This window comes from Staurois parvus, unplaced genomic scaffold (genome assembly GCF_062004578.1).
Source record: "Staurois parvus isolate SC_StPar_1 unplaced genomic scaffold, SC_StPar_1.0 ptg000048l, whole genome shotgun sequence".
Lineage (NCBI taxonomy): Eukaryota > Metazoa > Chordata > Amphibia > Anura > Ranidae > Staurois > Staurois parvus.
The window spans coordinates 10,891,817-10,919,487 of record NW_028317844.1 but is presented as its reverse complement, the minus strand read 5'-3'; the positions used below and the strand labels follow the sequence as shown (position 1 = coordinate 10,919,487).

General features: G+C 42.0%; 1 protein-coding gene across 2 annotated transcripts in view; it reads left to right on the top strand.

Annotated features, from left to right (window-relative positions):
* Positions 1-27,671, top strand: part of GRIK2 (glutamate ionotropic receptor kainate type subunit 2) — an 855,383-nt gene that overhangs the window by 317,248 nt on the left and 510,464 nt on the right. For both annotated transcript variants that reach the window (XM_089665163.1, XM_089665154.1), the window contains one exon: positions 25,710-25,967. In XM_089665163.1, the coding sequence (XP_089521289.1) occupies positions 25,710-25,967 (258 nt within the window). The remainder of the gene's footprint in view (positions 1-25,709; positions 25,968-27,671) is intronic.

Below are 27,671 nucleotides of genomic sequence, written 5' to 3'. Positions count from 1 at the left end.
CAGTTTACAGCACAGCAAAATATATTGTTTGTCAAACCTTATAAATGTCCAGTATAGGCTAAACTAAAAAAAAACAGTACTGCTCTAATGCTCCCAATAGTATGTCCTATGCCTGATGGTACTGTATCAGGTTCAGCTTAGAGTACAGGAAAACGGTGCCCAGCTGCACACAGGATCAGCAGACTGGAAAGCTAAAATAGTACAAAATGATGAGAATTGGCTTCAGCTCGGTTCTCCACCCATAGAAGAACCAACTACTAAAAGACCAAGCCTTTTCTGGTACTTTTTGTTTACAAGTAAAAATCAATATTTTTTGTTAGAAAATTATTTAGAACCCCCAACAATTATATATATATATTTTTAGCAGAGACCCTAGAGCATAAAATTGCTGTTGTTGCAATTTTTTATGTTGCATGGTATTTGGCAGGGTTTTTCAGTTTAAGAAAAGATACACTTTAATTAATTTTAATGCAAAAAAACACAATATATAACACAATTTTTTGGTAAAATATAAAAGATGATGTTGCACTGAGTAAATAAATACCTAACATGTCACACTTTAAACTTACGCACGCTCGTGGAATAGCGTCAAACTACGACACTTAAAAATCTCCATAGGCGATGCTTTAAAAATTTTAACAACTTTCATGTTTAGAGAGGAGATCTAGTGCTAGAATTTTTGCTCTCGATCTAACGTTCCCGGCAATACCTCACATATGTGGTGCAAACACAGTTTACATATGTGTGTGCGACTTAAATATGCGTTCGCTTCTGTGCACGAACACGGAGGGATAGGGGTGCTTTAAAAAAAATGCTGTTTTTTTTTACACTGTCCCTTTAATTTTTATCACTTTTATTCCCATTACAAGGAATTTAAACATCCCTTGTAAGAGAAATAAGGGATGATGGGTCCTCTTTATGGAGTGATCTGGGGTCTATGAGACCCCAAATTTCCCCTGTACTTTTGAAAGCAAAAGATTAAAAAAAAAATAGACCGGAAGTGACATCATGACATCACTCCTGTCCTATATAATAGAGGTGATCAGAGATGGTCTCTCCTCACCTCTGTGACCAGCTCTGTGAACTGTCGGATCAATTCCTGGGCTCTCCTGTGAGAACAGTAAGCCCGAGAAACACTGGTGAGTGGCTGGGGCGTCCTCTTCTGCTGCTTCTAAAAGCAATCAAGCGGCAGGACAGCAGTTTTTTTTTTTCCAAAACCTGTGTGCAAGTGTACCTAGAAGAATTGATGATGTTTTGAAGGCAAAGGGTGGTCACACCAAATATTGATTTGATTTGGATTTCTCTTCTGTTCATTTACTTACCATTTTGTTAATGGCTAAAAATAAACTAGTAGCACTTCTATTTCTGAAAACATTCTTAGTTTACAGCCTTTTTTTTACACCTGCCTAAAACTTTTCGACAGTACATTATGTCCCAAAAGAGAGATCATGGGAAGTGTAAAAATGATTGCATATATACTGTAGGTGTAACAGAACATATATATTAGTCATATACTTAGAGACAAATTCACACCGCTACTTCCTAAGTGATATTGAGATATTGGGTGAGATCTGTGTTACCATGCAGTAGAGGTAACTAATCAGTCTGCCCATATCAGCACATGTTTGATTTAATAGCAAATACATTCCAACCATAGCAAAGCTGACCATAGATGCCCTCTGGCTGTTAAAAAAAAATGAATGTCCCTATCCACATATGTGAGGTAGAGGGAGAAATTCTCCATGCTGTGCTAATGCATTCTGACAGTGGGACTCCTCCACTGTCAGAATACACTGATGAGTGGCTGCAACCGGCTAATTGAGAAATATTTTACAAAAGCATGAGTTCAGGATAGATCTAATTAAAAATTGAAAGTGCAGGCAGTTGCTGTATATATGGGGGCATGGGTTTACTCCTGTGGCTAGGAAAAGGGGTCAGAAGCAGGAGAGCCTTATACAGATGCCACTCACCCAGACATGCTTTGCCCACAGGCTTCCTTCTAGGGCAGTGGTTCTCAACCTTTCTAATGCCGCGACCCCTTAATACAGTTCCTCAGGTTGTGGTGACCCCCAACCATAAAATTATTTTCATTGCTACTTCATAACTGTAATTTTGCAGTGGGAGGAGTAGTGCCATGTCATTGGTGTCAGTGGAAGGAGTAGTGCCCCATCACTGATGTCAGTGGGATGAATAGTGCCCCATTGTTGGTATCAGTGGGAGGAATAGTGCCCCGTCACTGATGTCAGTGGGATGAATAGTGCCCCATCTTTGGTGTCAGTGGGAGGAGTAGTGCCCCATCGTTGGTGTCAGTGGGAGGAGTAGTGCCCCATCGTTGGTGTCAGTGGGAGGAGTAGTGCCCCATCGTTGGTGTCAGTGGGAGGAGTAGTGCCCCATCGTTGGTGTCAGTGGGAGGAGTAGTGCCCCATCGTTGGTGTCAGTGGGAGGAGTAGTGCCCCATCGTTGGTGTCAGTGGGAGGAGTAGTGCCCCATCGTTGGTGTCAGTGGGAGGAGTAGTGCCCCATCGTTGGTGTCAGTGGGAGGAGTAGTGCCCCATCGTTGGTGTCAGTGGGAGGAGTAGTGCCCCATCGTTGGTGTCAGTGGGAGGAGTAGTGCCCCATCGTTGGTGTCAGTGGGAGGAGTAGTGCCCCATCGTTGGTGTCAGTGGGAGGAGTAGTGCCCCATCGTTGGTGTCAGTGGGAGGAGTAGTGCCCCATCGTTGGTGTCAGTGGGAGGAGTAGTGCCCCATCGTTGGTGTCAGTGGGAGGAGTAGTGCCCCATCGTTGGTGTCAGTGGGAGGAGTAGTGCCCCATCGTTGGTGTCAGTGGGAGGAGTAGTGCCATATCGTTGGTGTCAGTGGGGGGAGTAGTGCCCCATCACTGGTGTCAGTGGGAGGAGTAGTGCTCCATCACTGGTGTCAGTGGGAGGAATAGTGCCACATCATTGGTGTCAGTGGGAGGAATAGTGCCCCATCATTGGTGTCAGTGGGGGGAGTAGTGCCCCATCATTGGTGTCAGTGGGGGGAGTAGTGCCCCATCATTGGTGTCAGTGGGGGGAGTAGTGCCCCATCATTGGTGTCAGTGGGGGGAGTAGTGCCCCATCATTGGTGTCAGTGGGGGGAGTAGTGCCCCATCACTGGTGTCAGTGGGGGGAGTAGTGCCCCATCACTGGTGTCAGTGGGGGGAGTAGTGCCCCATCACTGGTGTCAGTGGGGGGAGTAGTGCCCCATCACTGGTGTCAGTGGGGGGAGTAGTGCCCCATCACTGGTGTCAGTGGGGGGAGTAGTGCCCCATCACTGGTGTCAGTGGGAGGAATAGTGCCACATCATTGGTGTCAGTGGGAGGAATAGTGCCCCATCATTGGTGTCAGTGGGAGGAATAGTGCCCCATCATTGGTGTCAGTGTGGTGGAGGGGAGAATAGTGCCCCATCATTGGGGTCAGGGGGGGGGGGGAATAGTGTCCCATCGTTGGTGTCAGTGGGGGGAGGAATAGTGCCCCATCATTGGTGTCAGTGGGAGGAATAGTGCCCCATCATTGATGTCAGTGTGGTGGAGGGGAGAATAGTGCCCCATCATTGGGGGTCGGGGGGGGGGGAAATAGTGCCCCATCGTTGGTGTCAGTGGGGGGAAGAATAGTGCCCCATCGTTGGTGTCAGTGGGGGGAGGAATACTGCCCCATCGTTGGTGTCAGTGGGGGGAGGAATACTGCCCCATCGTTGGTGTCAGTGGGGGGAGGAATACTGCCCCATCGTTGGTGTCAGTGGGGGGAGGAATAGTGCCCCATCGTTGGTGTCAGTGGGGGGAGGAATAGTGCCCCATCGTTGGTGTCAGTGGGGGGAGGAATAGTGCCCCATCGTTGGTGTCAGTGGGGGGAGGAATAGTGCCCCATCGTTGGTGTCAGTGGGGGGAGTAGTGCCCCATCATTGGTGTCAGTGGGGGGAGTAGTGCCCCATCACTGGTGTCAGTGGGGGGAGTAGTGCCCCATCACTGGTGTCAGTGGGGGGGAGGAATAGTGCCACATCGTTGGTGTCAGTGGGGGGAGGAATAGTGCCACATCGTTGGTGTCAGTGGGGGGAGGAATAGTGCCCCATCGTTGGTGTCAGTGGGGGGAGGAATAGTGCCCCATCGTTGGTGTCAGTGGGGGGAGGAATAGTGCCCCATCGTTGGTGTCAGTGGGGGGAGGAATAGTGCCCCATCGTTGGTGTCAGTGGGGGGAGGAATAGTGCCCCATCGTTGGTGTCAGTGGGGGGAGGAGTAGTGCCCCATCGTTGGTGTCAGTGGGGGGAGGAATAGTGCCCCATCGTTGGTATTAGTGACACAAATGATGGGGCACTATTCCTCCCACTGACACCAATGATACTTACCTTGCTGACCCCTGCTCCAGCCTGGGCTCGCTCTCTCACTTACCTGTCAGCTGTCTTCCTTCTCTGGCCGCTCTCCTCTTCACTCGCTCCCTCGGTCTTCTTTGATGTCCGCGCGCTGCCGCTTGGCTCCTCCTCTCCAAGCTCCACCTCCTCGCCGGTGATATGCCGCCTGTGTGCCTCTCCTGAGCTACAGTTCCGGTGGCCAATCAGCGGCGAGGAGGCGGAGCTGCTGAGCGATCTTGGAGGTGTGGCCGGGTGACAGCAGCGTATCATCCCGCCCACACATCGCCGGAGACTGCAGCGGTGTCTCGGTTCCTAAGACCATCGGAAATATGTGTTTTCCGATGGTCTTAGGCGACCCCTGGGAAATGGTCGTTCGAAATGGTCGGTTCTCCCCCAGGTTGAGAACCGCTGTTCTAGGGTATGCCTGTCTTTAAACTATTCATCAATACAAAATATATTTAGCACAAATATTGATTTGGAATTACCTTTATGTTGCACCACATAATATAAGCAATACTTATTGATTAAATTAATGGAATGTTGCTATCACAAGACTAACTCTAGAATATGAATATTCCATTGCCACTAATGTATTATATCTGAGTACTATAATCAAAAGCCATAGAAACTTTAATAGTATGTTCATATTGTTTTACATTGTGTCTGTGAATTCAAATGCATTGAATGAAAAAGTGAAATACAACAATATTCATTTATATTCCAATGGCTTAAAGTTTAAGATAATTTGAGGTTGAAATGCTCAACACTAATATAAAAAGGTTACTTTACAATTGTATATTTAATACTATGAAAGTGGGGAAAAAAACCTTTTACGGCCATCTTTATACTATAAATTTGACAAGCTTTTCTATTTATGATTATTTCCATTAGTGAAAAGGAGCAGAGATCATCACAATGAAAGTATGCAAAGGCCTAATAGACATACATATGCACTCCTAGAGTTCAGCAGAGAGCAAACCTAATGGATTTTTAAACACACAAAGTGTATTAGCTAGTAGCAGCAAAATATCTTGATGAAGGCAAAAAATATTCAAAGCTGGAATAATATATTTACTTGACTGTGTTGAAATATTTGCATCTGAAATAAGCAACTGAACAATATATTAAATGCAAGCACATTTTTTTGCATAATTATCAATAGCATACAATACATTTAGGCTTTAAACCCATGTAGAGCTACATTTTTAATGTATAGAACACAAATTTGTTAACCTGGATAGATTATAGTCAGTTCTGTAAATGGAAGGATTTGTAGCCAAGATTAAGACTCTATTTCATATTCAAGATGCCTTGAACAATACATGTCAATATAAAATAGTCAATAGGCATGCCACAGTTGCATTCCTTCTTAAAAAGCACACCTTGTTTTAAAGGGCTATTTATGAAGAATTCTTCCCCAGCCGATCTTAAGGGTTATTCATTATATTAGCTAGGTTATGTATGTCACGGGCGCATTATCGCCCCAACCAACATGCAACAATCTCACGACGCGACCACCAATACGTCACGATCGCGGCGTCAGACCCCAGACCTTCTCACCAAACTCGTGACCGAAGGAGCGGCCAATCTAAAACCGCGATGTGACCTGCGTAACAATGCCACACCCAGCTGCACCCTACACAGCGATTTTCCAGCTAATGGTCAACTGATCAATGTGGTGTCAGCCTGAGCGATTGTTACTGGGTCGGGTTAATTACGCAACTAACCCTTCACTGCCACCACCCCTTTTTGTACAGAGAAAGGGGAAACTCTCTTTATCAAATATACACTGTAATAGTTGAAAAGTCTTATGTCCAATAAGGTCACCGCAGGCCGATTGGGCAGAGGATTAAACAAACACAGTAGCGTCTCATTACAGGCAGGAATTCGTAAACTGCAATTAAGCGCTTTAGAAACATTTAACACCTTCAGAAAGAAAGATTTATTACTAAAAGAGTCAAACAAGTGCAATAAAATATTTACAGAAAAAGATGTAACTAAGATATATATATATACACACAAAGAACCATAGCACAGCAGAGAGATAATAGGAAGCAAGTTAAAGGGTTAAGTTACTTGCCATTTAAGCCTTTGATGTAAGCAAAACCAAGTTGCAGAGCAGAATGGTGCTTTGATCTCCCGCTGTTACGATGGAAAAAATGGGAGAAGTCTTCAACTTAACTTTTTAGGCCTTCTAGCCTGTGTTTTAAAGTCCCCCAGCAGGGGGGTGGCTCTGAGTAACTGACCAATACTCTGTTTAGGAAGGGATCGTCGGGCGGACTCTGAATTAGAACCAACATCTGTCATAATCCATGATATGAAACATAGGGGACAAACTAACTTGAGGAATGTTCATTTAATTCTGTCACCTATGCTGCTAGGTTTTATGAGGTTACAATCTCTTTCAATTCCTGGAAAAAGCTGCCTTATTTGGGTTAGGAGGTGAGAAATTACACATGTTCTTGGGCAGCTAGGCTCTGTCTCTCTGGAGCCCCCCCCTTTGTAGCTCTGGGCCCCCTGCTGCTCTACCTGACAGTGACACTTTTAACACACACACATCTGTCACTGTGCCTCTCAGGAAGGGAGGGGGAAGGAGAATGAGAAATGAGAGACACAATATATACTCCGTACCAAGATGGAGGTGCCTACAAAATGGGTGAACTGCGTACTTCACTGTGTTTTGCGCAGTTTTTGTGACAATGTATATATATGAATACACTTCAATCACTATGGAAGTATTTACATAAGCAGAGCATGCACAGTTAAATCTAAGGATTCTTGGACAAATTACAAACAAAAACATATTTACAATAAAATGTACAGCACAAGTGTGAAGTTAGTTTACCTCTCAGTTTCATGCCTGGTCATGCTTTTTGTCCCAGGATAAAGAGAAAGTACACCTTCGTAACAATTAATTTTAAAACAGTGAGAAACTAACAGAAAAAGAAATAGTTGTGGACTCAGCTTGAATAGGGAATTTTGTAAATACTTAAGAAAAATAATTCAAACAAAGGAGAAGGTGATTAGTGGTGCACAAAAAACTCTTTATTACAGACAAAATTAAAAGTATAAAACAAACACAAAAAATCACAAACACAAAGTAGGTAAATCTCTGTCAGGGGAAAACTCATTAGTGGAAAGATAATTGTATGGATGACACGTATGTAAGACTCAGTTGTAAGTTATAACATGTTCCATGCAGGAAAAGAGTCCAAAGGCATAATAACAAAAAAACTCCTATACTCAGAATTGACCAGCCATAAGCCCCAGGATAAACCTAGTACCAGACCAATCATACAATGAGACTGGTGTAAATATTAGTGTAATACAGGGAGGGATGCAGGAAAGGTAGCAAAACCCCCCTCATACACTAAACACCAAGGCATAAAGATCACAACAGCAACTGATCCTAAAAGTATGACCACATGTAGCCCAGAGGAGGATGTGACTAATGGTATATGAAAAGCCAGTGACCCTCTCAGGTGCCAACCTGTAGGGCACCATCCCAGGGAGATCCTGACAGGCCACTATAACCTTCCTCATAAATGATCAGGTCAAGGACTAAGCTGGTATATTGATGGATGTTCCTGAGAGTAGGTGTGCTCTAGAGGTGGTTTTAGATGGAAAGTGCACTCCCTTGAGGGGATGTAACATGTAGCGGCCGGATTTGCCTTAAATTGAAGGTAATTAGTATAGACAGTAGACTCTCAGAGTATGCAATAACTTCTCAATTAAAGAAATGGCATTAGTTGAAGAGAGGCACAGTCCCTTTAATACACGGAGGTGCACATGATGAGACTTGTAAGCAATCAGAGTAGGCAATAACTTCTCAATACACAAATTTTGGCATTTATCTGAGGCATAGTCCCTTTGAATACACAGGGGTGCACGTAATATAGCTAGTAAGCAATCAAAGTATATTGTGACTCTTCAGTCAAAGAAATGACATTTTATATATATATATATATATATATATATATATATATATATAAGCATAGTGCCTTGTAGATGAGAAGTGGGCATACAGTGTAAAACCAGTCCGTGCAGATGATAACAGCATAACAGCATGGAATAGGAGAGTTACTGCCACTAAGAGGAACATCCATAACCAATAAAGGTACTTATCTTGAAGTAGACGTCCATGGAAAGCTCAATGTGAGACCTGGAAGTGTGGTATTGAGCCATTCCTGACCGGTTTTGCCAATACAACCAGCTGCCTGAGAGACTCAAAAAGTTTGCTTGACAGTTTGCGGTCTGGGCTTGGGCACTTAAAATGGCCACCCTGTCCGTGCTGAGCATGTGACATCATGGGCATGCTCAGTGGAGAGAGCAATTAGTACAGAGCACTCCCTGCTCCATCTAGTGGACATTATCCATAATGCTAGAACTCTGATGAATAACATGTATCTCCCATGCAGCACAGAGGGGGCACAGGGGCATAAACACTAAATCATATTATAAAGGTTCCCATCTGCCCAAAAGACCCCTCTTTGCTCCCCTCCGGGGAAGTAACCCTGAGGGGGATAGCCTGCAGTGGACCAAAAAAAAAAGGTCCCAGCCGAGAAAAGCCTGACGTCAGCAACAATAGAATGTAGATGTTAAAAACATATATTATTCAAATCGCAATCCTGTGCCATAGATCACCCAGTTTTATCCTGTATACAAAAACATACAAAAAACCCTAATTGTACATAACAACAAAAAAAGGGAACAAAAAGGGGGGAATTCGAGCTGGAGGAGGGGGAGAAAAACACCTACAGTTGTGTTCAAAATAATAGCAGTCAGACATCACTAACCTGATCAATCACTGTTTTTGGTAGAAATGATATTTCTACAATGCAAATAATTTATCAGCAGGTGTAGTAGAGTAATAGAAATCCAACAGACCCAAAAGTCATGACATACATGCTGCTGACTCTGTGTAATTGAATCACTAATTGAAAGGGGCATGTTCAAAATAATAGCAGTGTGGAGTTCTATTAGTGAGGTCATTCTTTCTTTGAAAAACAAGTGGCAATTATTGCCCTTATTTAAGGAAGGAAGGCAGCAAATTTTGTACATGCTGGTTACAGTGCATTTCTCTCTGAAATTGTGAGGAAAATGGGTCGTTCCAGACATTGTTCAGAAGAACAGCGTACCTTGATTAAAAAGTTGATTGGAGAGGGGAAAACATATAAAGAAGTGCAGAAAATGATAGGCTGCTCAGCAAAATGATCGCAAATGCTTTAAAATGGCAACCAAAACCTGAAAGACGTGGAAGAAAGCGAAAAACTACCATTCAAATGGATAGAAGAATAGCCAGAATGGCAAGCACTCAGCCAACAATCAGCTCCAGGAAGATCAAAGAAGGTGTAAAGTTACCTGTGAGTACTGTTACAATTAGAAGACGCCTATGTGAAGCCAAGCTATCTGCAAGAAGCCCCCGCAAAGTCCCATTGTTGAAAAAAAGACGTGTTGAAGATGTTACATTTTGCTAAAGAGCACATTGACTGGCCTAAAGAGTAATGGTGCAACATTTTGTAGACTGATGAAAGTAAGATTGTTCTTTTTGGGTCTAGTGGCCGGAGACAGTTTGTCAGACGACCCCCAAACACTGAATTCAAGCCACAGTACACTGTGAAGACAGTGAAGCATGGTTGCGCAAGCATCATGATTTGGGGATGTTTCTCATACTAAGGCAGGGGTGGCTAACCTGTGGCTCTCCAGCTGTTGTGGAACTACATTTCCCATGAGGCATTGCAAAGATGGGAAGTTACTGACTTGCAGAGGCATGATGGAACTTGTAGTCCTGCAGCAGCTGGAGAGCCGCAGGTTGGCCACCCCTGTACTACGGTGTTGGGCCTATTTATCGCATACCAGGGATCATGGATCACTTTGAATACATCAGAATACTTGAAGAGGTCCTGCTGCTTTATGCTGAAGAGGAAATGCCCTTGAAATGGGTGTTTCAACAAGACAACGACCCCAAGCACACCAGTAAACGTGCAACATCTTGGTTCCAGACCAACAAGATTGACGTTATGGAGTGGCCAGCCCAATCCCCGGATCTTAATCCAATAGAAAACTTGTGGGGTGACATCAAAAATGCAGTTTCTGAGGCAAAACCAAGAAATAGAGAAGAACTGTGGAATGTAGTCCAATCATCCTGGGCTGGAATACCTGTTCACAGGTGCCAGAAGTTGGTTGACTCCATGCAACACAGATGTACAGCAGTTCTCAGAAACAGTGCTTATACAACTAAATATTAATTAAGTGATTCAAAGGAAAGCAAAATCTTCATACATTTTTCAGTTTATATAATGAATGTTTGCGTTTGTAAAGAAGAATACAAACACTGCTATTTTTTTGAACAGTCTAATATTCACTTTTCTTCAATTTTTTTTAGAGGAACAACACAAATTTGATCTATTTTTCTTCATGTTTTGATTTGGAATAGAATGTGTAGTGTTCCCAATGCATTTGTGTGTATGGAAATAAAAGCTATTAGAAGGATTTTGAGCTTTATTCACTTTTTTCAACACACTGCTATTATTTTGAACACAACTGTAAGTGGGCAAGAAGGGGGCAATTAATTGTATCACTCTCTCCTTTCTCTACAGTGGCTAATATAATGCACACAAATGCAGGCCATACATTAATATACTGTATATATTTTTTTTGTTCAACCAGTGGGTTGAACAAAAAAAAAAATTACCTGATTCCCCCACCCACGTAGTTGATGTGGGAAAATCACTCCCACTGTGCTATTGTGTTCTGATGGGGAGAACACTTCCCCATAGTCAGAACACGTTGATTGGTGTTGCCAGCTATAGTCAATGTCACTGATCATTTAGGAAAAACCCTACAGGCTGGTTGTACAGAAGTCAATTAGTAGGTTGACTTACGTACAACCAGCCTGCCCAGAAATTTGGATGGCCCCTGCTTAACCTGCCAAATTTCAATCCATGTATGGCCACCTTAGTTGGTCACTACACCTAGCCAACGTACTGTATATGGGGCAAAGCCTGATTGTTGGATTCAAATGAAGATGCTCTTTATAAACCACGTGAGGTGTGATGTTTAAAACAATTGCTAGGTCTTTTAAGTAGAAAGAGTCACAGTAACACCTAGGAACCAGGAGCAGTATAATGGATACATGCACTCAATGGTTTAAATATATTCCCAAATATTAGAATATAAAGGTATAGGTATATACCTATTAAATATGTCCCTGTTATGGCTAAAATCAGTTCTGCAATTGGCCACACAGAAAAAAATTACTTGTGTATTTGAATATGCAAAGTGCAGCAGAAACACCAATGACAATGTGTTCTACTGAGGTAAATATAGCATATGGTATAGATACAACAAACCACATAGAGCCTCCTGCTGTAGTCAATTCAGGCTGATAAGCTTTATATATGAAGTTTTCAGGGCAATATCACTCTGTTTATATGCCCCAAACCATATAGAGCCTCCTGCTGTAGTCAATTCAAGCTGATAAGGTTTATATATGAAGTTTTCAATGCAATTTCACTCTGTTGATAGGCCCACTGATAGAAACCAGATAGACAATTTAAAAACATTTTGGTATCAGTACTGAGCTCAATAGAAAGGGGAAAGAAAAATGACTTACTAGCTAAATAATAAATAAATAAATAAATGCACGGTAAAGTGATCACATTTCTTATTGATGGCCAACAAAATATCAGTTTACACATATAGACAGTTCATACACATCAATTGAATCACACAGACACACACATTTATCGAAAACATTCAATGAATCAATGAGGTTTTGGTGAGAGAACACTAGTATAATTTGAAATTGATTACTATGAATTTCTTGTAAAAGGGAGAAGAAAGAAAAAGAGAATATAGTTGTAGTTATCATGTGTCACAAAACAAAGCAGACACTGCCAGTCTGTTGTTTTACCAGATCTAATTTTTCTAAAAAAAGAATCCATGGAAACAGGAGTAAGCTTCTGTCCTAAACATTACTTCTACCCCCATGTATATAGCAAAATGTTCATGGCGCTCTTCAGATCATTTGGGGACAATAAATAACAAAATTACATTAATAATCTCCATGTTTGCAGACCTAACCTAATATACTGTACTTTACCTTTGTTATGTGTGTACAGTTGCAAGAAAAAGTATGTGAACCCCTTGGGATTACGTGGAGTTTTGCATGAATTGGGCATAAAATGTACTCTGAACGTCATCTAAGTCACAACAATAGAAGAACACAGTCTGCTGAACATAATACTACACAAACATTAGATGTTGTCATGGTTTAATTGCACATAACATGTAAACATTCACAGTGCAGGGAGGAAAAAGTATGTGAACCTTTGGACTTAATAACTGGTTGACCCTCCTTTGGCAGCAATAACCTCAACCAAACATTTCCTGTAGTTGCAGATCAGACCTGCACAACGATCTGGAGTCATTTTGGACCACTCCTCTTCACAAAACTGTTTCAGTGTAGCAATGTTCTTGGGATGTCTGGTGTGAATCGCTCTCTTAAGGTCATGCCACAGCATTTCAATCGGGTTGAGGTCAGGACTCTGACTGGGCCACTCCAGAAGGCGTATTCTGTGCTGTTGCAGCCATTGTTTTGTTGAATTACTTGTATGCTTTGGGTCATTGTCCTGTTGCATCACCCATCCTCTGCGGAGCTTCAGTTGGCGGACAGATGGTCGTACGTTTTCCTGCAAAATGTCTTGATAAACTCTGGAATTCATTTTCCCATCAATGACAACAATCCGTCCAGGCCCTGAGGCAGCAAAGCAGCCCTAAACCATGATGCTCCCTCCGCCATGTTTTACAGTGGGGATGAGGTTTTGATGTTGGTGTGCTGTGCCTTTTTTTCTCCACACATAGTGTTGTGTGTTCTTCCCAAACAACTCAATCTTGGTTTCATCTGTCCACAGTATATTTTGCCAGTAGTGCTGTGGAACATCCAGGTGCTCTTTTGCAAACTTCAAACGTGCTGCAATATTCTTTTTGGACAGCAATGGCTTCCTCCGTGGTGTCCTCCCATGTACTCCATTCTTGTTTAATGTTTTCCTTAATGTAGATGTGTCAACAAAAATGTTAGCATGTGCCAGAGATTTCTGTAGGTCTTTAGCTGATACTCTGGGATTCTTCTTTACCTCATGCAGCATTCTGCGCTGTGCTCTTGCAGTCATTTTTACAGGACGACCACGCCTAGGGAGAGTAGCAACAGTGCTAAACTTTCTCCATTTGTAGACAGTCTGTCTTACCGTGGACACATGAACATCAAGGCTTTTGGAGATACTTTTGTAACCCTTTCCAGCTTCATGCAAGTCAACAATTCTTGATCGTAGCTCTTTTCTGCGAGGCATGGTTCACATCAGACAGTGCTTCTTGAAACCAGTAAACCCAAAACAGGTGTGTGTTTTTTAAGGGCAGGACAGCTGTCAGCAACACATCCAATATCATCACACTGATTGGAGTCAAGGTTGGCTCACTCCTGGCTCCAATTAGCTCTGGGAGAAGTCATTAGCTAGGGCCTCACATACTTTTTCCTCCCTGAACTGTGAATGTTTACATGTTATGTGCAATTAAACCATGGCAACATCTAATGTTTGTGTAGTATTATGTTCAGCAGACTGTGTTCTTCTATTGTTGTGACTTAGATGACGTTCAGAGCACATTTTATGCCCAATTCATGCAAAACTCCACGTAATCCCAAGGGGTTCACATACTTTTTCTTGCAACTGTACATTTATGTGTATATAAATCAATATACATACACCTGCTTTGTATGTGAATACACGTTTAGGTGCTCACTAGTGCCAATTTTACCTTCTCACCAAACCTGAAAAACCTAATTTGTAGATAAAAGTTATCACAGTTTTCCATTTCTTTAACATACAATAAAAGCAAACAAGAAAATGTTGTTACTTTTACATTGTTATATAGCTGCTTTGATCTGGGGAAAATAAAATACTCTTGATTGCAGACACTGAATCACACATTATTTGTGATATCTCATCCAGTGTTTTTTAAATTGCTTATATTCATGTTTGGTTCACAGTAAGGTGGAGTCCTTGTAAATAGCATGGATATGTTGGGTCTCTCTTCTGCATGTTCTGTTTGAGTGGAGCAGACTGTTTGATGTGGAATCTGGGCACTTTGACCAAAAGATTCTTTTACCTTGTTCAGTTCTTTCCTGTATGTCTGTGTGGCATGGTTTATATTTTTCCTTGAGTGCAATTTGTGATATTCCCATTAATTTACTGGTATTTTAACAATTACCAATTTTAGACTTCAGTAATTCAATCTCATTTTTAAGGGAGATATCTGTGGTATTTAACTCAATTTCCTTCAAAACAGACATTCTGTGCTGTAATCTTTGTGGTATTTAACTCCAGTTCCTTCAAAACATAGTCTGTGCTACAATCTTAGATCTCTTTTCCATTTACATCTAAACAGAAACATGATGCTAAAAGAGAAGTTGCAGTGCTAAAAACAAAAATGTATAATAATGTCAATAGATAAATACTATCAAGTGCGAATAAATAATATTCACATAAAACAAAAAAATAATATACATAAGTCCAATGGTGTTCAAATCAATGATTGTGGTCTGTGATAAACTGAATAGAAAAGTCCCAGTGTCCACTGTATAATAAATCTTCACCCTGTGATCCAGAAACAACAGGCATGTCATCTCCACCAATGGCTAGAATGAAAAAATTAGTAACTGCTGAGCCATGCCTAATGATCTTATCTTTGGAGGTATTGACATTTGTTTTGTTATGAATTGAAATTCGGATGAAATTTTCAATAGTAACAAATTTCAACAAATCCAAAATAAATAACAAAAACAATTAATTAATTCGTATTCATTCATTTCATTAATTTTCAACTTCAGAGTTTTGTAACTACAATAATATTGTCACACTCTGATTTGCTATGATTAGACTGACTTTCGGTTCATGTGTACTGCTGACTGTTCAACAGAAGCCGAATGGTTCCTGCTGAACTTGTGGAATTTTGGTATGTTTTCAAAGCTTTAGATATTAGGAGGGTTTTGTACTTCTTGTCCTCTCTGTGTACCTTCCTTCCTTTGCCTACATAGTAAACTGACAATAGCTTGCTTGCATAAAGAAGTGGATTCTCAATATTTATTAAAAGGGTTACAGAATATTTACAAATTACACACTAAACAGTTCTTCAACAATATGTACAGTAAAAGTACAGTGGATTACATGATATTTACAAATTACACACAAAGACATATTTACACTGCAATGTACAGTACAAGTATGGAGTTAGTTTACCTCTCAGCATTCGGGATCCACATAGGCTCCACTGAGCACAAACTCTCTGCCTGCGCAGATGATGTGCTTTTTTATCTTCTCAACCTCAGACCTCTCTTTGGTGCTGATGGGTGAATTACCTACGTGTGGTTTATTGTCTAATTTTAATATTAACTGTAATAAATCAGAAGTATTGCCGATACACATCCCTGTGGATTTATCGGCTTCCTTGCAGCAATCGTACCTTTTCTTGTTAGGAATGGGCTCCATTCCATATCTGTGCAGTTACATCTCCACGGATTCTAGATCTTTATACAGTCTTAACTATGGTAGGCTCCTGGATAGAATGATGAGAGACTTAAAGTCTTGGCAGGACTATCCATCAACATGGTTTGGCAGAGTGAACATGCTTAAAATGAATGTCTTCCCTCGGATTACTCCCTGCTGTCCCCATCACTCTCTCCGACAGGCCTTCTTTAGATGTTTGAAAAATACCTTTTAACATTTATTTGACATGGGAAATGCCCAAGACTGGCCTATAATATACTGCATGGACATAAAAGAGATGGCAGACTAGGCCTCCCAGATGTGACTCTCTAGTATAAAGCTGTGTGCTTAGTGCAGATACTGAATTGGCACCATCACTCCTCGACTAAGCTATGGGTTCCCTTAGAAAAACTATGGTGGCTAGAAATTTAGCAGGTTCCCCTTGGATACTTGTGGCTAATAGAGGTTTTGCAGACTAGACATCCCTCCTTATGCTGACGACTCTTCCTTTGTGGGACAGATTGAATGCACAGGGAGCCTTTGCTGCAGGAATATCCCCCCTGGCACCTCTAGGAGGCTTCCCATGGTTCTCACCCAGGGAAGACGTATGTTTTTTCATTACCTGGGGGATATTGGTAACACCTCGTGTGCCAAATTTGCCCCCAGCAGAAAGTCCTTGTCCTTGACTGCAGTGCGAGCAGCAGGCAGTAGTTTTCTCATGGACAAGCGGAGACATCACTAATTGCTTGATTTCTTTAGTATGCTTTTTCCTCCATTGCAAGCCTCCAATATTCTGTCCCCCTTTGAGTCTATGTGTGTGGCACCCTCAGACCCTGGACACCTTCTTTCCCTTACAGTATGTATAGGTTTATATTAGAGACCCAGTCAGAGACGACCCCGTATTATATTAAAGAATGGGAGAGAGAGCTGGGGTGGAATTTTTTTCCCCTTCAGGTTCAGAAAATTATTAGACTGTCCCATGTGTCATCATCAGCACCTGAATCCAGGAATCCTCGTATAAGTTTTTGACGAGATGGTACAGAACCCCTGCCTGACTGGCTCAAATGTTTCTGGAGTCAGACTGGAATGAAAAGAATTCTGGGAAGCAATTACGCCCTGGATCCAAAAAACTACCCTTATACCAAATAAATGCACGCTGCTGCAGTTCCTTTTTTATGATGTGCCTTCCTCTATTAGATTTTATAAAAAAAAGCATAACCCAACACTTGTTAAATGTGGCAAAAAGTCTAATTCCAAGATACTGGAAGCAGACTTTTTCTCCCACAATTGTGGACTGGAAAAAAAGAGGCAGATAACATTTTAGAGGTGGAGTGATGGATCCACGAAGTGAAGGATAAATATGATCAATTTAAAGACACATGGTCAGGCTGGATGTACTACTTTTGGGATTCTAGATTCTTGAGGGCTGTTTTTTTTAATGTAGCTGACACTCTTGCTTCAAAATCTCTAATACCCATTGCTTCTGAAATGTTATTCCCATTGTTAGTTCTATTGCCCTGAAGTCCTCATATGCAATATATACAACCTATGACACTTGGCACTCAGCCTTGTGGACTGTGATATACATATGGTTTCCTTATGCAGATCCTTTTACTGCTTTTAGGATTTTTGTTGTCTTTTTTTTTGTTCTTCTGTTCATTTTAATTCTCCCCTGCTGCACTCTCCTACGGAGGTCTCACCTGGACCCACTCACCCAGGCCTAATGGTCGTAAAGGTGGTGGGGTTGGTCTGCTCCTGTCACCGCAGAGCACCTTCCGAGTCCTCCCAAACCCCCCCTCCCTATCCTTCTCCTCCTTCGAGGCACACTGCGTCCGACTATTCTCCCCAACCCCCCTGAAGATTGCTGTGATATACCGGCCTCCTGGATCCATACCCCGCTTCCTGGATGACTTCTCCTCCTGGCTACCCTTCTTCCTCTCCTCTGAGCTACCCACCATCATCCTTGGGGATTTCAACATCCCTGTCAACCTCGACAACCCAGACACAGCCCGTCTCCTCCACCTAACCTCCTCCTTTGCACTTGCACAGTGCATACAATCCACCACCCACTCCGACAGAAATATCCTGGACCTTGTCTTCTCCAACCGCTGCGCTCCCCACAACCTCACTAACACCCCCTTCCCTCTCTCTGACCACAACCTGATCACCTTCTCTATCTCCTCGTCCTCCAACGCCTACCCCACCAAATGTCACACTACTACCAGCCGTAACCTCCGCAACCTTAACCCTGCCTCCCTCCACTCTGCAGCTGATCAACTCCACGACCGCATCCTCCCCCTGTCCTGCCCCGACTTGGCTTTGACCGCCTCCAACAATGCGCTCTCAACAGCCCTTGACTCACTAGCGCCTTTAACCACACGCAACATCAGACCCCGACCGCTCCACCCCTGGCAGACTGATCACACCAAAACCCTCAAAGGACAAAGTCGTGCCCTGGAGCGACTATGGCGCAAAACCAAATCCCAACAAGCCTTCACCCGCTACAAATCTGCCTTCCGCACCTACACCTCCTCCCTCCATGCTGCCAAACAGGCCTACTTCTTGACCCTCATCAAGGTCCTCTCCTCCAATCCTCACCGACTCTTCTCTGCCTTCAACTCTCTACTCTCTCCACCCCCACCTCCACCCAGCACCTCACTCACTGCCCTTGAGATTGCCAATCACTTCAAAAACAAGATTGACACAATTCGCAAGGACATTGCCGCAACTCACACACCCTCTCAACCCGTCCCCTCTCACACAGCTACCCCCTTATCCCCCCTCCCCCTCGACATAACCCGCAGGGACTTCGTCGCTGCTCAAACTCTCTCCAACCCCCTTCACCCTCACTCAGCTACCCCCTCATCACCCCTCTCCCACGGCCCCACCACTGCTCTGACCTCCTCTTCCACCCCACCCTACATTCCTCATACTGAAGCTCCCCCCACACTCCGCACCTTTGACCTTACTACCATCGAGGAAGTCTCCAAGATCCTCTCTGATGCCCACCTCACCACCTGCCCCCTCGACCCTATCCCCTCACAACTCCTATGACCTTCCTCCTCCTCCATCCTACGCTCCCTCACCCACATCTTCAATCTCTCCCTCTCCTCAGGCACTTTCCCCTCCCCTCTGAAACATGCACACATCACCCCCATACTTAAAAAGCCCTGCCTGGACCCCAATGACCCGAACAACCTCAGACCCATCTCCCTGCTCCCATTTACATCTAAACTCCTCGAGCGCCTAGTCTACACCCGCCTATGCTCTCACCTCAACGACAACAACCTCCTCGATCCCCTACAGTCCGGCTTCCGTCCCCTACACTCCACCGAAACTGCCTTACTCAAACTCTCCAACGACCTGCTAACCGCCAAAGCTAATGGCCACTATTCAGTGCTCCTACTCCTTGACCTCTCTGCGGCCTTCGACACAGTCGACCACCCCCTCCTCCTAAAAAAACTACACTCCCTCGGCCTCAGAGATTCTGCTCTCTCCTGGCTCTCATCCTACCTGTCACAACGCTCCTTCAGCGTTACCTATAATGCTACCACCTCCCCCTCACTCCCCCTCTCTGTTGGGGTCCCTCAAGGCTCTGTCCTTGGGCCCCTTTCTCTTCTCCATCTATACCTCCTCCCTTGGCCAACTCATACACTCTCACGGCTTCAACTACCACCTCTATGCCGACGACACACAAATCTATCTCTCAACCCCCCACCTCACCCCCTTGGTCTCCGCCCGAATCACACACCTACTGAGCGACATATCAGACTGGATGTCGCTCCACTTCCTTAAATTGAACCTCTCCAAAACTGAGTTTCTTGTCTTCCCCCCAGCCCGGACACCACCCCCCATTGATTTCTCCGTCACATCCAACAACGCTACCATCAAACCCGCCCTGCAGGCCAGAGTACTGGGTGTCATTCTGGACTCCAACCTATCCTTCCAGCCCCAAGTCCAATCTTTAACAAACTCGTGCAGACTCCACCTCCGCAACATCGCCAAAATCCGCACGTTCCTAACCCCAGAAACCACTAAACAGCTCATCCACTCTCTCATCATATCACGACTCGACTACTGCAACTCCCTCCTCACTGGCCTGCCTCGCCGCTGGCTATCCCCGCTTCAGACGATCCTGAATATGGCTGCCAGACTCATTCACCTTTCCAACCGCTCTGTCTCCGCCACCCCCCTCTGCCAATCCCTCCACTGGCTTCCGATTGCACAACGGATCAAATTCAAAATCCTAACGCTGACGTACAAAGCTGTCCACCATACTGCTCCGAACTACATCACTGACCTAATATCCAAGTACCGCCCAGCACGCACACTCCGCTCCTCACAAGACCTCCTTCTCTCTAGTTCCCTGCTCTCCTCCTCCCATGCCCGCCTCCAGGACTTCTCCAGGGTGTCACCCATCCTCTGGAACTCCCTGCCCCAACCCATCAGATTATCACCTACTCTCCTCTCCTTTAGGCGCACCCTGAAAACCCATCTCTTCAGGGAATCCTACCCCACCCCCTGCTAACTTGCCGACCTCCTCCACTCTTCCTACCACTCCATCCCCCACAGCTATCTCCTCCTGTGCCACCACCCCCTCCCTCCTAGATTGTAAGCTCGAAAGAGCAGGGCCCTCGAACCCCTCGTGTATCACATTGTATTGGTATTGTTCTGTCACATGTTCTGTCCCCCTTTGTAATGTACAGCGCTGAGCGAACTATTGGCGCTTTATAAATACTGTATAATAATAATAATCTGTGTGTATCCTTAATCCCAATTTTTTTTCTGGCACGTTTGCCTTTCCTACAAAGTAATTTACACAATGTAATTACACAATGTACATCTGTTGATTTTTAAATGTTTTCGGTTTTTTTGTCTCATTATGCTTTGTACCTGTATCCAGCTTTAGTAAATAACCCCCATATCCTCTTTTCAGTGGGTGCACCTTCTGTTCCACCCGGTCTTCATACATTGCTGTGCTCATGTTAACATTATTTAATTTTGTAATAAATATGCCTGGTAAGAAGGCTTAAAATGACTCCCAACAGGCATGTACAGTAAGTCAAGAAGAAACATTTACAATAAACAAGTTACCTATTCATTGTAACTGTAGTGAAAGACCCTACATACAGATTCATTCTAGAAAGGGACATATGTTATTGAGAAAAAGAGGAAAAGTGGAGCTCTTTAGGGTGCACTTTCCTCCATATGTCAGTCCAACCCATCTTCAATAAAAAGGGGGATAGTATTCTATTTGTTGATACTTTTATGTAAGGGACAGTAGAAAATGTATCTAAGCAGCTTCAAATAATAGTTAAAGTCCCTCATTATAAGAAGGGGTATGTCAGGTTTATCCAGCAGATACCTCCTTAGTATACGTATTATTTCCCATGAAAAGGGGAGTTCCACATAGAATATTATTAAGATATAGGTCAGTGCAAAAATTCAGCAATGCAGAACTATAAACTATCTCTCATCATTGATTAAAGATTCATATTCCTGAAAATCTATTGATCTATGCAATAAAACACTGGCACCACAAACAGGGGAAGTGTACATTGAATGATAATCCATCACTATCTCAGACAACAGCTATCATCTTCAGTAAGATGTATTCCTTGCAACCCAGATATTGCTGGCTGATATTTTCATAGACAAGTAGTGGTCATAGTATATTTAAGTCTGGTACACATGGGCCGAATATCAGCCAGTATTAGCCAGTTCAACAGAAGCCAGCCGACAATTGCCCCATGTGTACAGCAGCTTGTCTAAAAGGAGCCGACCTAATGTCTGGCTTCTGTTGAATGGGCATCTTGGAAAACAGCAGCTGACTGGCATTCATTCAGTGATTGCAGCCAATGGCTGCGAGCACTGACAGGTCTGTTCTGGCAAGGGGGCAGTCCCCCTGTAGGAACAAAATAACTCAGCAGTGAGATTGTTGTGCTAACATCGCATAGTTAGTATAGAGAGCTCCTCAGATGTTTTTTTCATTTAGCCTCCTGGGCTGAACAAAAAAAACCTACCTGTGTGTACCAGGCTTAAGGGAGTCCCAAGCCCTTGATATTCCATAAAACAATGGGTAATCCAGCATTTTTCCAATGAATCAAGGTAAAAGCAGTAACTGTGTCCTTTATGTTTCATAAGATCCAAGAGGGCATGCTTAGTCCCTCAACCAGAAGAGTATTGTGGGTCAGCAGAAATTCAAGACAAAGGAAGGGTCTAGGGATAGGTAAAGGAATTGGATGCAGACTATTGATATGCAAGCTCCAGAACCGGTGAATGGAACACAGAAGAATGAGCAAGTGGCATAACAGTTCCTAAAAGAAATAAACAGTAACCTGGCATAGAGCAAAACATCTAACCAGGTCACTCAAGATAACTTGAGGGCTCACAGCACGTATACCAAAATAAGGTCCATAAGCACATAATGGATCAGTTTATTAGCATGACACTATAACAAGGAGGAACTTGAAAATCATCTGCAGGGAGCCAGCCAACAGGGAAAAATATACAGTATACTGTCCCCAGCCCTGGTAGGTGCAATAAACTAGTACTGGGTAGGAGAGCATATACTGTAGCACAAAATGCACTAATTGAACCATAGATGGTCATTCCGCCATTACTGGAGCATGCTGGTCATAGATGGAGGATTCATTATTGTCCAGCCATGTAGAAATATCAGCAGCAGCTTAAAAGAAATTGTTCTGGCCACCAGCAGTTTAGCAGGGTAATGTACCACATCAGATAATTGAATACATTGTAAAACAGATTCCAAATGTCAGGGAATGTAATTTATGACGGACAAATGATGCACAGATGTTGGTTGTCCACTAAGTTTGCTTTATAAATAGGTGAATAGTGCAAACAGATTTTTGGGCAAATGGGTGAATTTCAGGCAATCTGGACATAAGATTATTTATAAAAAAGGACCTTAAGACATTTAACCTAGCCATGTATGGGAAGCTCTGTGTAGTGCATTTCACAACTTTGGAAAGTTGTCTAAATATGAGACTTCAGTATCAACATTTTGTGGGAATTTGAGTATGCTCATGTAATAAATAAGCACATATGGGAAAGACAGAATGATTCTTTATTGGTCATATAGATTTCTAAGCAAGACACTGCAGATGTCAGCTCTGTCAATATTGCTTCTTTTTATCAACTGAAATCAACATACAGATTTATAATACCTCTACAGAAATTTGGGTGATTTGTGTTCCAACGTTATAGAACAGAAAACAGACAAATAATAACTACATAAGCAATATTACATGAGCACCAGTTTAAAAGGTGTTTGACCTCTGTGCATATTTGTAGGTCTGGTCTTAAAGTGTCACAAAAGGCAAAAGATTTTTCATTTTGGATATAGTAAGGCAGGGTTGTAACACCGTAATTTTTTTTTTTTTTGCCATATGTGACCCCTTGCGGAAATTTCTCTTTCTTTCTGTCCCATAGCCAAAACAGGAAGTAAGAGGAAATCTCTCCAAAGTGAAGGAATACCTGACTTTCACCACGGTCATCAGAACTAGTGTCCCCATTGGAAGATTTTCCCCTCTATTCCTGTTCTGATGTCAACCCAAAATTTTGAATTTTTTTTAACTTTCACTTTTAAGGATAACAGTAAACAGGACAAATAAAGAGGGTGAATCTCCGTAAAGGTGGCAGACAGAGCAAAAAAAACTGACGGTCATCTAATCCTTCTCTACTCCAAAACTAAAAAAAAGTTTGACGTTCACATTAGTGAACCCTATAAATGTTTATATAGACTGCACTGCCAAAAATGTAAATCAACATTACTAAACTGTTTGCCACATGTAAAAGTGCAAAACATAAGTAACTGGACAACACCAGAAAATACAACTAACGTCCAATGCATCAGTAAGTCCCATTCAAATAATAGTTGCCTGAAAAGCAAATTGTAGGTGAACAAGTGCTGGTGCCATTAGTAACAAATAAACACATGACCACTTCCAGGTGCTCCAGGCGACCCCTTATGTTTTTACACTCACCACAATGGATGGACCTCCTATTACTAGATGGGTCTCATTGCGCTTTTTTGATTGGACCCACTGTGTATCTTGTCACCAACTTGACCATTCACATCCTTAAGTACCAAGTCGCTGCTTTAAGCAATGAACCTTTTTCCCTGTTACTGTTTTTTGAGTCGCAGTGTATTGCATTGGAAGGAATGACATTCTGGTGCACGTGAATGGTTGGGTTCTGGATCTATTGTTAGGTTGAAGCCTAAATTCATTGTTGATGTAATTTGCTGATAATAATGATGCAGCATGGGGCATCCACAAAGAAGGTGTATTAACATGTCCTCCTCCCTGCAGGTTCTTGGACATATTGGATTGGTTCTCCAGCCATAGCTATGGAGTTTCTGAGGGGTATAGTAAGTGTGATGTGAGTTTTAGATAGGGACACCTGAGAGATTCTATCTAGCACTTTATTACAGAGTCCTCATGTCATATGTCAAACATCCTTTTCCTATTCAGCTTTACTAGGGAGTGGGATGACGATGCTATTGTAACAGGATTGTCGGTGATCTGAGTTCAAGGTATGACAAAGATGCAGCCTGCAGTATCTGTATCAAGAGGAGAGCACAAACACATGTTGCTCGCTTGCTCATTCTGAGTTTAATGTGTTAAACAGAAATGTATCACATTTTACAGATAATTGCTTTCTTTATAGTGGCATCACAGGCCACATATAAAAGTACATCAATTATTAGAGAATCACCATTACTAACATATAGGATACGAAACAGAGAAAGTGAATGTTAGAACAAAACACAAAACAAAGATAGCAGAAACCAAGTGTGACTAACCTGTATCATGAGGAGAGCACAAACACACATTGCTCACTTGCTCATTCTGAGTTTAATGTGAGCATGTTGGTATTAGACTCCTGAAGTCACAATACAAATCATTAGAACTCCCTCCAGTTGCAACCTAGTAATAGCATTACTGAAAGGTTTAATACTTTACTTGTGAATGTACACTATCACATTCATTATGGGAGTGTAAAAGTTGGATATATGACTTTTTGTAGAGGTGTAATAATTTTTCAATAAAGTAGAGAGCATAGACATTCCTGTGCTTGAATGAGGTGTCTGAGTTGGAGATAGGGGTAGAACTTTTCCTTGGATCTGAGAACTTCTCACTGAATTGCTGAACCGCAATTATCTTGAAATATTTAGAATATGTACTCTACTATGTATTCTACTCCACATCTTGTCTAGACATCCATTCCCTGAAGTTTTTGTAATTTCTGCAGATTGCCGTTATCCCATAGTGGTGCATAAATATTGTGGCCTTTAAATTTTGGAATGTCCTTCATTTTAGTCCATATTTTGTTATTAAGACAAGTGTAGGGATCAGGGAGGTTTTTGGGCAGTACCCCAATTCCACAGCAGTTATTAAACATCCCCAACCAATCACTGGTAACAATAGGGAGTGGATTAAGTTTCTCATGTCACAGTGTTCCAATTTACAGTAATGTAATAGCATTTTTCATTACCGTAATACAGAGGTTATTTTAAATGTATGCATTGGTGTTTGTGTATATTTGGTTAGTTTAATAAAACTGGTATTCTATTATGAGTCCAGTAGTCAGTGCATTGACATTTTGTTGTCTAATAAATAACTTTAAGACTTTATTGTCATTGTATAAAACATATAATAACATTTCCATATGGCGCATAAACACAGTTACAAAATAATACAAATAAGGAACCAGAAAATAAATTTACTGTTTTGTTGTGGTAAACCAGACCAATAATTTAATTCTTCTTTTGTTTTTAGCGTGTGAACAACTATCACTTGGAGTGGCTGCTATATTTGGACCTTCCCACAGTTCTTCAGCAAATGCAGTGCAGTCTATATGCAATGCACTTGGAGTTCCACACATCCAGACTCGATGGAAGCATCAGGTTTCTGATAACAAGGATTCTTTCTATGTCAGCTTGTACCCAGACTTTTCATCACTTAGTCGTGCAATCCTTGATTTGGTGCAGTTTTTCAAATGGAAGACAGTGACTATCGCTTATGATGACAGCACTGGTAAGAATGACTTCATATAAAAAGACTAAGAGTGTTCAAAGGAAGTGATAAATAGATTTGCTACAATGAATAGCTTTAGCAAGCTAGTCTTTAACCATGTCATTTTCTTTTAACCTAGCTTCATTTTAAAGATCTAAAACAGTCTGAAGAAACTATTGATTTAGTTAGATCACTCTTTTGACCTTCTGTCTGAGTAAACAACACAGAATTTTCCTCTCTGACCTTCCTAAATGTTAATCGAACCCAATCCAAGCCACTGGGGACCCAAGACACCACTATTTTTAACATGCTGCCTCTTTTTATTATAAAAAGTGTCTGAATGTAAAAAGACATGTATTAGATAACTGGAATATTTATTTAACTGTATTTGAAGAACTGGAATAGGTGTACTGACACTAAAAGTTTCTTAATGCTCTGCTTTAATTGTTGAAAACAGCAGCATTGCATTATCTGGAAAATCTATCTAAATAGGGAGAAGTTACTAAATGAGTAGTTTGCTTTAAATAGAAAACCAAGTTTAAGGATCACTCCTACTTTTAAAAAGCTCCATAAAACATATTAACACAGGCTAGGATACATATTAAAACCCATCTCCATGCCAAACAAATGTTTAATCATATTCTTCTTCTCCCTCATCTAGAACCCCCTAATTTTTTTTATAACAATAACGTTATATTGAAAATACAAACATGGTACATTATAGCAGCAATCCAACAGATAAACTACATGTAACCCATAACAGATAAATTGACAGAATACATCATATTTTGGTAGAAGATGTCAGTCAAGTAAAGAGAAGCAAGTACTAATAACAGAATGTATAGTTACAATATCGGTTCAGATTGTCATATTCGAGGTTATACACCAGTGGATTAAGCAATGACATACTCTATATCAAGGTATTGCTATGAGATGTATATATAAAAATGTAATAGTTTGTTGCATTTGGTACCAAAGTTTTTATATACTGTATCAATAGAACTTCCTAAAGTTTTATTAACACTAGAATGCAAAAAGGTAGATTTCCCAGTATGGGATCTTTGATGTACAGGTAAAAATGAAAGCATAATAATGAACTCTTAAAAAATATAAAATAAAAATAATATATAGATTCCCCATAAAAGTGGGAGGAAAGAGGAAGAAGAGGAGAAAAGAAAGAGAGATAAAAAAAGGAATGGCCATCCATTGGGGGGAGCCATATCGTTATTCTTTAAAGATGAAAGGGTGTCTTAATATAAATGCAAACAGCTATTATTATATATTTAGCCCTTCAGGATAGCTGAATATTCCTCAAATAATTGAAGCAGAAACCATGGTGTTTATGTTTTGTGGAATCTGGGTGTAGAGTCATGTGCCATAGCAACTGACCTCTCCATTTCATGTATTTCATCTATTTTTAAGATCCAGTCCTTAACTGTCGGTATAGAGCTGGATTTCCAATGTAAGGGGATGAGTGTTTGTGCTGCATTTAGCATGTGTTTGGTAAGGGAATGTTTATATTTTTTCAAAGGGTGATAATTAATATGTAACAGGCAGCATTCAGGAGTAAGGTTGATTTGTGTTTAGTAATATAGACAATTACATTTTTAACTTATGTCCGTACTGTTCAATAGTCGGACACCTCCACCATATGTGGATCATAGTACCACATGTTTTTCCACATCTCCAGCATATGTCAGAGGTAAGGGGGAACAAGCATCTCAA